At 51.1% G+C, this 9,565-nt stretch overlaps 1 protein-coding gene across 4 annotated transcripts in view; it reads right to left on the bottom strand.

Moving 5' to 3' along the window:
- Positions 1-2,430: 2,430 nt before the first annotated feature.
- The window catches only part of TBC1D9B (TBC1 domain family, member 9B (with GRAM domain)), a 38,335-nt gene continuing 31,200 nt past the window's right edge, over positions 2,431-9,565 (bottom strand). Inside the window, exons 17-22 of one of the 4 annotated variants that reach the window (XM_010830678.1) lie at positions 8,463-8,534; positions 8,301-8,372; positions 8,021-8,071; positions 6,408-6,467; positions 5,505-5,611; positions 2,431-4,454 (exon numbers count right to left, since the gene is read on the bottom strand). In XM_010830678.1, the coding sequence (XP_010828980.1) occupies positions 3,768-4,454; positions 5,505-5,611; positions 6,408-6,467; positions 8,021-8,071; positions 8,301-8,372; positions 8,463-8,534 (1,049 nt within the window). In that variant the 3' untranslated portion in view covers positions 2,431-3,767. The remainder of the gene's footprint in view (positions 4,455-5,504; positions 5,612-6,407; positions 6,468-8,020; positions 8,072-8,300; positions 8,373-8,462; positions 8,535-9,565) is intronic. The other 3 variants (XM_010830679.1, XM_010830680.1, XM_010830681.1) reach the window with 3 other exon arrangements.

Raw genomic sequence — 9,565 nt, 5'->3', positions numbered from 1 at the left:
TCGGTGCGCTCCAGCCTCGGCCCCGCCTCCTACGCGCGTGCGCCTTGGGCTCCGGCCCGCCTGCGCACCTCTGCAAGTGGGATGTCCAGCGTTTGTCAGCGGTCAGCTGGGATCCTGGGCGCCCTCAGGAGTCGGGTATCTGTGCTGCGAGTTGGGCACTGTTTGGGATTTTCGTCAGTCAGGTCACCGGCTCTCTGTCTGAGCCCGGACTCCCTGGGAATGTTCAAGTTGGTGGGGCGGGGTCTCCAGCCGGCTCTTGGGGTCTGGTCTTTCCTGGTCCCATTTCTTCTGCCTCTTCAGGTAGGGGAAGAGCAAGCCGGAGGTCTCCTCCCTTCTCCGGCCGACTCCCTGGGCCCACGGTTGGAATTTGCAGGATCTCTGATCAGAGGTGGTGAGTTAACGTTTGAGCCGGAGCGCCGAGAATCCTGCGGAAATAGGCAGTTCACCAGCCCTACGCTATTCCGAGAGGGAAACTGAAACGCCCGCCGGTTGAAAACGAAACCAGTCCTTCCTGCAATCCCAGGAAAGCTCTGCTCTGAAAGATGAAGACCAAGTCCCGTTTAGAGCAGAGGGTAAAGATTGCATCCCTCATGTCCCAACCTCACCGGGACCCTAACGCCATTCCGCCAAGACATTACCACGTGCCTGACAATATAAATCATCTTGTTAAAATTTAAAACGCCCAGTCGTGACAAGGCTGGGGTTCGAGAGGAACCTTTCTTATAGGATGCTGGTAAAAGGGGAAAACAATCTGGCGTTTATCTCGATCCAAAGCATAATCTGAATCACCCAAATGTATTATTTATGCACGAATGTTAACCGAAGTATAACAGGAAAAAAGTGGAAATAAGTATTCTGAAGAATGGACCATCATGCAGGTCCATTACAGAGTTTGAAGTGAAAATGCTAGCATGTGTATTGTTAGGAAGCAAGGAAGTTACCAAGTATACACAATAGCAGTTAGGTAACACCAAGCATTATTTGTTTACATATAATGTGCATGGGCAAGGGTTATAAATGACTTTTTATAAGTGATTTAAAATTTTTAATATTTTCCAAATTTTGCACAATATAGCATATATTAGAAAAAGCCAGTTAACTTAAAAAATTATGTTTGAGACTGACTATACAGTGACTGGAGCCACCTATGACCACCTGTGCATCAACCGGACCCCCTTCCACCCCCCAGCCAAACTACAACTTCTACAGCAGTCAGGACTTGGTCAATGACTACCAGTTGCCCACCTTTTTAGACTTCTCCACCAATCAAGAGGAAGCCGATTATGCGCCCCAAACCAAACACATAAGGCATCCTGCTTCCCCACCAGCAGCCTCTGATCAGAGCATACCTGAAGCCCTCCCTTGCTTTCACCATAAGGCGTTCCCACTCTTCTGACTACCTTTTAGTCTCTGCCAAACACAGGTAATGGTGGCTGACTTCTCTTCTATAGCAAGCTCTTGATAAATGGTTCCTGTTCTCATTTGGGTGGTTTTTGTTTATCTCCAAGTCTCATCATTGTGGATGAGAGTTTCTGGCAGCTACAAAGAATGTTTTGTGGTTAATGAAAAGGGCAGAATAAAAATTTCATAAATGATGTGAGTTCAACTTTGAAAAAGATAAATACAGGGGAAAAAACACCAAAATAATGACTAATGAATAGTAGTCTTAAATACTAGGAAAAGTTGTTTTTCTACTGTTGTGTATTTTTCCCTTTTTCTGCAACAAACATGTAATCCTTTAAAATTCATATGCATATTTTTTCTTGGAAATTATAAGAATGACTCGATGAATAGTTTGGTACAACAGATCACTTGGTAAGGAGTTTTAAAATATACACTGTTTACTTACAGAATCCAAATATATTTAAAACTTTATTATCCACATATTGTTTAGTGTTACTGTTCTTGTTATTGGGCCTCCCTAATAGCTCAGTTGGTAAAGAATCCACCATTAATGCAGGAAATGTTCTTGTTATTAAACATTTTGACTATCATGCCAGGTTAAATGATTAACAGATGAAAGTATATTGTGTATTTTTATACACTTATCACATAAAAAGGCTAATGTCCTCTTTTATATTGTTTACTTTCTTCAGTATACTCTCAGATTTATACTTCTACATGGTATATAAAACATTTATTTACATTCCAAATTATTTAAATCTTTCTAATTGATTATAACCAATTTGATTTTAAACTGCCAATTTCATGGAATTCTTATGTATATCCTTAGTTTCATTATGGCCAAGAACTATAGTTTCATTACAGTCTTTCTGGCAGTAAATCCTTTGAAATTAATTTATGACAAAGCATGTAGTCAGCTTGTGTAACCACTAGAAAGGAAATTACATTACCGACTTGTTAAGAAAGAAAAGTTGTTACGTTTCCTTGATGTTGTTTTGCTGTATTTATTGAAAAGTGACTCAGCAGTTGTGCACAAGGTAAAATCATGGGGGCTTTTATTTTCAAAAACATCGATAAAATCTAAAGAGCTATAAAATAGATTAGTACCTGGAGCTGCGGAGGGAGGGGGGGATACAGGCGTTGGCAGCACATGGGCAGGAGGGGTCTTTCTGGGGTGATGGAAATATTCTAAAGTTGAATTGTGGCGATGGCTGCACAGCTCTCAGTTTACTAGCAATCACTGAATTGTAGCTTCAAACAACTGAATTTTATGGTATGTAAGTTTTGCTTCAATAAGGCTATTCAATTAAGAAACCAAACGAGCCACAGAGATGTTATCTTTTAGTAAAAATGAGGGGTGACTGTGTTGGGGGCAAATACTGGACATGATCATCAGCTCCTGCTGCAAAGCTAGGGGGTCGTCTTGGCTCAGCCTGTTGCGCACGTCCCTACATTCTGCTTCCTGAACCCAGAGGCTTACTGCAGCCAGGCCTGAGCACGTGGCTCCTACCTCTAGACCCTGGCTGTTGGCCCCCGCAGAGCAGGTCTTCTCTGTGGGTGCAGCTCTGCGCACGCCCTGCCCAGTCTGCATCAGCAGCTTCCGTGTCCCCGTCCTGCCTGGGGTCTTGAAACCTCACTTCCTGTGAGAGACTTAAGTGTTGGGAACTTCTGGAGTACGGCTTCAGCCCCATACCTGCCTGGGGAGAAGCCAGGAGGCTGAAGCAGTGGTTGAGGGTCACATTAATTCTCTATACACAGTGTGGTTTTTCATTCTTTCAGGGATTTATTAAGGCATTGAGCATAGTGTGATTCTTTTTAGCCAACTGAAATGAATACAAGGAAACATATCAGGACCCGAGGGATATGTTTTTAAGGTTAATGGTGAGGATGACGAGCTGAAAGAGAATTGAGAGGAACACCTGTGCTGGAGGTAACCCACCCTGATGCAGTGGATGCTTTCTGCCCGTGTCCTCAACCAGAAGCAGGCTCAGGGCTCCTGGAAGGCATCTCAAAGCTCTCACCACGTTGGTGCCCAACAGGCACACCACCTCCCTACCTGGTGCCCAGTGGCAGGAAAGCCCCAAGAGCACGCAGCGGCAGGGGAGAAGGAGGAGGAGGACAGGGTGTGGCCTGGCCACAGTGCAGGGCAAGCAAGGGCAGATCATAGAGCCCCCAACACTGCAGGGGCCAGGAGGCCCAAGGCAGGATGAGGGGCTGGGCACCCCCTGCCTTGGCCCCAACTGTGACTGTTCAGCCTTCTTTCTATTTACAACTCAATTCTGGGGAGAACTGGAGGGATGTGTCCTTAAGGAGAAAACAAAGGGAAGGAGGGAAGAGAGGCCAGTCCGCAGGCCTTGGAGCCCTCAGCCCAAAACCACAGACTGCTCATGGTCACTGGAGGTGCTAAACTGTCTCTCTACCTTCCTGTGGTCCTTGATCTTGAGTCCAATGTCTACCCTCTTCTCAAAGAAGTTCACCAGCACAGACTCTGTCAGGATGGAGGCCAGGATCTGCTCGAATGAGATGCACCAGTCTGTGTCAACGGTACCCCCACCGTGGGTGGTGGCCACAGGGCTGCGAGCCTCCCCGCCCACCAGCACTGTGTCGTCAGCCAGGTCTTCACACTGCAGGGAGCCAGCGCTGACCACGGAGTAGGAGGATATGGACATGTCGTCTTTGGTTTCGTCATCAGACAGAGGCTGGGAGGGAGAGCCCCGGCCCTCACCGCCGCCCCCTTCACCCACCACCTGGCTCTCCTGTGGTGTTTTCCCAAGGTGGGTGTCTCCACCTGCTTTGGCTTGGGGGTCCCCTGCAGCTGGTGGCTGAAGTTCCCAGGCAGGGTCTTGAGGGGGGTCTGGGGCTGGTGACTCATCCTCATCGGGGGCACTGTCCCTGGACTTTCTGCCTGGCCATGCAGAAAACCTCTTCCCCACCTCCCCGATGCGGAGTAACAGGCTGGCCACCGTGGCAATAGCGTGGTACAAGTCCTGCTCCATGGGGTCTTCACTGAACATGTTGTAAAGTGTCTTGCACAGCTCAATGAATTGCTCCTTTTGAGGGGGAAAACAGAAAAGGGACAGGGAGATGATAAAAGATGGGCCAGGCTACCTCCGATCAGTCAGACTCACAATGCTGGCCATTCTGACTGGTGTGAGGGTGTCGTCTTGTTAGTTATCTTCATATACCTGTGCTTTGACATATCCATTTCACAGATTAGGACACTGAGGTGCAGAGGGAAAGGCTTTCTTTTCCAGCTGTCTTTCTTTCAGCACATATAGAGACATCTGGAGTCTCTCTGTGCCTGTTCTGTTAGCAGAGACAGACCTATGTCTATTATAACTTTTCAAACCCAGTGACTACAAGGACTTCACTGTGTTTTAGAATCAGTTTGAGTGTTTTAGATCTTTAATTAGAAGCCACTTCAACTCTCCTTAACAAAGCTCTTTAGAGAGTGATGACAAGGTAAGGCAGCCTGGGTTAGTTGAGAGGGATGAAGAGGTCAAGTTCAGATCCTGAAACCACATTTAGGCCTCTTGGCCTGAGAATGGGATGAAACCTCCCCCCACAGGGCATCCCATTCTTCAGGCCTGTGGATGAAAGAGCACCCAGATGCCAAGGGACCCCTCTGGGCAGAGCAGGCCGTGATCAGGCTGCAGCTCAGCAGCGGCCTTTGGTTAGATGTCTGTGGTCCTGGCTGTTAAGACTCTGGAGGCTGCAGTCCTGACCTGGAGACCCGCATGTGACTATCGGCAGGGGGGCAAGTGGGCCTGTGTGCGCGGCTCGGAGCCAGGCTGGAAGGACAAGTGCCGTGACACTGGCTCATGAACGGCAGTGAGTTTCTGCCTATTGAGGCTGACCTTCCCCAGCGCTTCTCTGGTTCACGGATGCCGATCAAAGCAAGTCAGCACCAAGGGAGTGTTCTGAACAAGGCCCTGGAAAAACCAGCCCCTGTCCTCCTAGCAGTCCCTGACTGCCGCTGACTGGTGGGTCTAAAGGTAGGCAGGAGAATCCCTCCATTCCAGGGGTGCGGGGAGGTGGGAGGGTCCAGACTTGGTCGGAATTTTCCAGAAACATCTCTTGGGTGTTCTGATTTGGCCTACCTGGTTCATCTTGGGAAGATCCTTAATCGTCTCCCTTTGAACCTCTTTCTCCTTGGCCCACATTCGAAGGTAGTGCCGATAGTCAGGAGGGCTAGTTCCCTTCTCCTCTGTGAGTTGGAAGAAAAAGATTAATCTCCATCTGTCAAATGAGAGAAAGAGGGCTGGGGGCTGGTAGCAGGGGATAAGGGGGTTTAAGGATTATCTGGCATGAAGTTACCTGGGCCCTATTACAAAGCACCCTGGTATTTGGGGAGGTAGTGATGGGAAAAAGCACACAGCAGCCCGCAGCCTTTTTGGCACCAGGGCCCAGGTTCGTGGAAAACAGGTTTTCTGGAGACTGGGGGTATGGGGGTGGGATGGTTTCAGGATGATTCAAGTGCATTGCATTCACTGCACTTTATTTCTATTATTATTACATCAGCTGCAGCTCAGATCATTAGGCATTGGATCCTGGAGGCTGGGGACCCCTGAAAGACCACTCAAGGGTCCCCCCTGGGCTATGCTGAAGTAGGTTTGAGCTAAGCTGATGATGATGGCCCCACTATGTCCTCCCCAAGATGGTGATGGGACCATGTGGGGGCTGGAGAGAGGGTGGCACAGAGAGCCAGGGCACCCCCAGAGGGAGGCAGTGATGGCTGGGGGTGCTCGTGGCCACAGGAAATTCAGGCCTGGGACTGATGAGTGCAAGCTGGGTGGCTGATGGTTGTGCCTTTACCTCAGGGAGAGCTCTGCTATCAGGCATGTGTCTGCCATAAGGTACGGGGGCTATTCCACAGTGACAGGGCGACCAGATCCCAGACACCCTAGGACCTCTTCCAGCACCGCAGACACACACACACACACACACAGACACACACACACACACACAGACACACACACACACACACAGACACACACACATACCTCTTCTTTTATCTTGGATGTCATTTCCAGCTTCCTCTCGCTCCTCCTGCTGTAATACTTCTGGACAACAAAAAGAACAAGAACAGTCTTCTGTTATGACTCCAGACCACTAAGGTCTGGCCTGTGCTTTCCTGTGGAAGTGGACCTGGTCCTGGGCCCTGGCCCAGCAGGTCCTGCAGGCTGCTGCTTCTCTGCCCCACACAGGGCCGGCTCACTCCACCTGGTTACATCGAACCAGAGAACCACTGAACTCTCACATCTTCTCTTTCCAAAGAATACGAGTCATACCACACAGTTCTTAAATCAACGGTGATGCATGTTACAGGCAAAAATTCTGAGACCAACAGTTTCTATACTTTCTGCCGATAAAGGTCAAACTCAGGGGAGTCTGGGTTACCAATTCAACCTGTAACTGCCACGCCAGCTGATGGAGAATTTTACGTTCCTGAGTCCTGTGATCAGCACTGTATCTCTTAAAGTGATACATATGTGTGCACCGTGGACCTGGGGAGAGCAGGCTGCCCAGCTCCCCCAGACCTGCCCCCTGAGGGGGTGCAGCTGGGGGAACGTCAGGTGGGGAGGCAGGTGCCAGCTCCCCCAGACCTGCCCCCTGAGAGGGTGCGGCTGGGGGAACGTCAGGCGGGGAGGCAGGTGCCAGCTCCAAACGACCCTCGGCAACTCTGCAGTGGCAGGGAAGGGTGCAGCCCTCTGGGCTCAGGGTTTTCATCAGGGAATGGACCGCTTCCCCGGGGGTTACGTGAGCTCCAAAGGACAGGGCTCTGTACCCCAAGTCCGTGGCCTCTCCTCAGGTGCCTGGGACAGGCCTATTTGCTTAGGTTCCAAGTATGACAGAAGATACATCTGTTTTTTTAGTTTGTATAATTGAAATCAAAGTCCTCAAGCTTCACAGTCAAGTAAGCCTTTGACACTGTCAGTAGGATTGCTTTAGGTATCTTGATAGTATCTTTTAGTTTCCCTTTTGAGTGTGTATTATCCTTGATGTGTTATTACCTATCCCCCGTGAGCAATGATAGGGTGGTGTTTTGGTCGGTTTTCTGGGTGCATTACACACTGCCAGCTTGACTGCCAAATCCCAGCCCAGAATACCCCACCGCCCTGGGCCCAGTGCTCCCTGCGGGCTTTAAATGAAGCACAGGGCTGACTTCCAACAGGCACTCAACATACACATTTTTCCTCAACTAAAAAGTTGTATGGAACATAAAACTGTTTCCAAAGAAAGCCTCCACCACTCTTTTCTACTTCCACTCATCTGTGTCATCACGATGACAGTTTTGCAACAATAGTATTTTGTGTTTTTCCTATGACCACGATGACAGAATCGTTTTTCCATGTGGCCTGGAGGTGATACCCTGGTACCTGTGCAACACCACGATGCCGTGTGTCACCACTTTCTGCCCCTACAACAAGAACGGCAGCTGCCGCTCTCTACCCAGGTCTGTAGCTGGCTATTCAGAACTTAGCCACACAGGAGCATCTTGGGGCCCAAGAGCTTCCAGGCCTCTTGACCATGCAGGAGAGTGTTCAGAAGACGAATCCCAAGGCCCTGGGGAAGCCAAGTGCAAAGGGGGCACCCTTGCCCCCCAGGCACTGACCTTGAACCTTCCAGGGCAGGAAAAGATCCAGATCGGAGGCCAGAGGAGACGCTGGAAGGGACAGCGAGGAGGAGCAGAGGCAGAGGGAAGGAGGAGCCAGGGTCCAGGAAGGCAGAGACAAGAGAAACAGGAGTGAGAATACTCCTGGGGCCCTGGCCCTTGTTCTGCAGCTCCCCCGTGCAGCACACCCCCACACCCGGGGAGGGCTGCAGGCCACCCGCACGGCCCTCAGCAACTCTGCTTGGCACAGGGCCTGAGGCCAGTGGTAGAGAGCACTCACCTTCTGAGGAGCTGTCCTCGGTGAAATAATGGGCTGCTTCCAGGGCTGACTCAGCCTCCTCGGGGCTCAGGGCTGTGTTCGGAGAGAGAGGAGAGTGAGGGCAGGAGGGAACAACGTGACTCTGACCAGAGGAAACCCCCCTCCCGTACTGAGTGTGCCCACCAACGCAGTGTGTAGTCACAGTGGTTAACAGCTGGTGACTGCTTCCGGTTAACTTGGACACTGTGTTTGAAACTGCAATATACATCCAGTCAGAGGAGTCGGCTGAACGGCCATCCTTTGCCCCGCTCCGTGATGCTGTGGCCCAGAGGATCCTTTCGGGATGTTCCCAGCTCCTGCAGGCACGTGCGCAGGGGCCAGGCAGGCACAGACAACCTGTTCTCACATCATACCTTTGGGCACTGTGCCACACCAGTACGTACTGGCTTGTCTCACTCTGCGACAGTCTCTGTTCCTGGTTCCTTCTCCCCGCCGTGTGGAGGGGAGGGAGTGAGGAAGGTTTAACAGTGCCTGGCCTGTGGGGAGGCGGCAGGTATGGGCCGTCACTAGGCCCCAGGTGGAGCAAGGTGGACAGAGGTGGCTTGGGAGTGGCAGGGGCGGCCTCACGTGCCCTCATCCGTAGGCTCCTGGCCCAGTGGGGTCTGCCCAGCTCAAGCCTCGCTCAGCAGAATGAGAAGTGCCTGTGCCAATCTTCCCAAGGAGGTGTACCCAAGACCAGTGTTGCCTGTCGCAACAGGGAAAGACTAGCCACAGGTAAGAATCCCTGCGCTGCGTGTGTCAGGAGCAGGGCTCTCCAACTCTGGATGCAGAGCCCTGTAGGGAGCTTCAGAACCACAGTCTGGGCCCTGCCCTCAGTCAGTCAGGTCTCTGGGATGAAAAATTACTCTGGCCAACTCTGAGGCAGCTCCTGAGTCCCTGGTGGGGGCAGGGTCACGGACAACAGCAGGAACCCAGGACAGCTCTACCCCAGAGCAGAACCCCTGGGGCTAGAACTTTCGCCTGCCCCAGTCTCAGCACCCTCTGTGAAAATACGGAAGCCCATCCCCGGCCCTTGGAGAATTCTGAGTGGCTATGTCTGCTGGGCCGGGTAAGCTAGGCTGACACAGGCTACCCACTGTCCGTGTCCCAGCGGGCCCCGCACTGCGAGAGAAGGCAAGGCTGGTGACAGACAGGAGTCCTTGACAGATTTAAGGACAAGCCAATGAACTAAGAAGACTCAAACCTGAGTCTCCACTCCTGTGGCCAACCCCTCTCAGGGGGTACAT

This window comes from Bison bison, unplaced genomic scaffold, assembly GCF_000754665.1.
Source record: "Bison bison bison isolate TAMUID 2011002044 unplaced genomic scaffold, Bison_UMD1.0 scf7180017864519, whole genome shotgun sequence".
NCBI classification, from domain to species: Eukaryota; Metazoa; Chordata; class Mammalia; order Artiodactyla; family Bovidae; genus Bison; species Bison bison.
The sequence above is the reverse complement of the archived record's forward strand: the minus strand, read 5'-3'. Positions and strand labels throughout refer to the sequence as shown.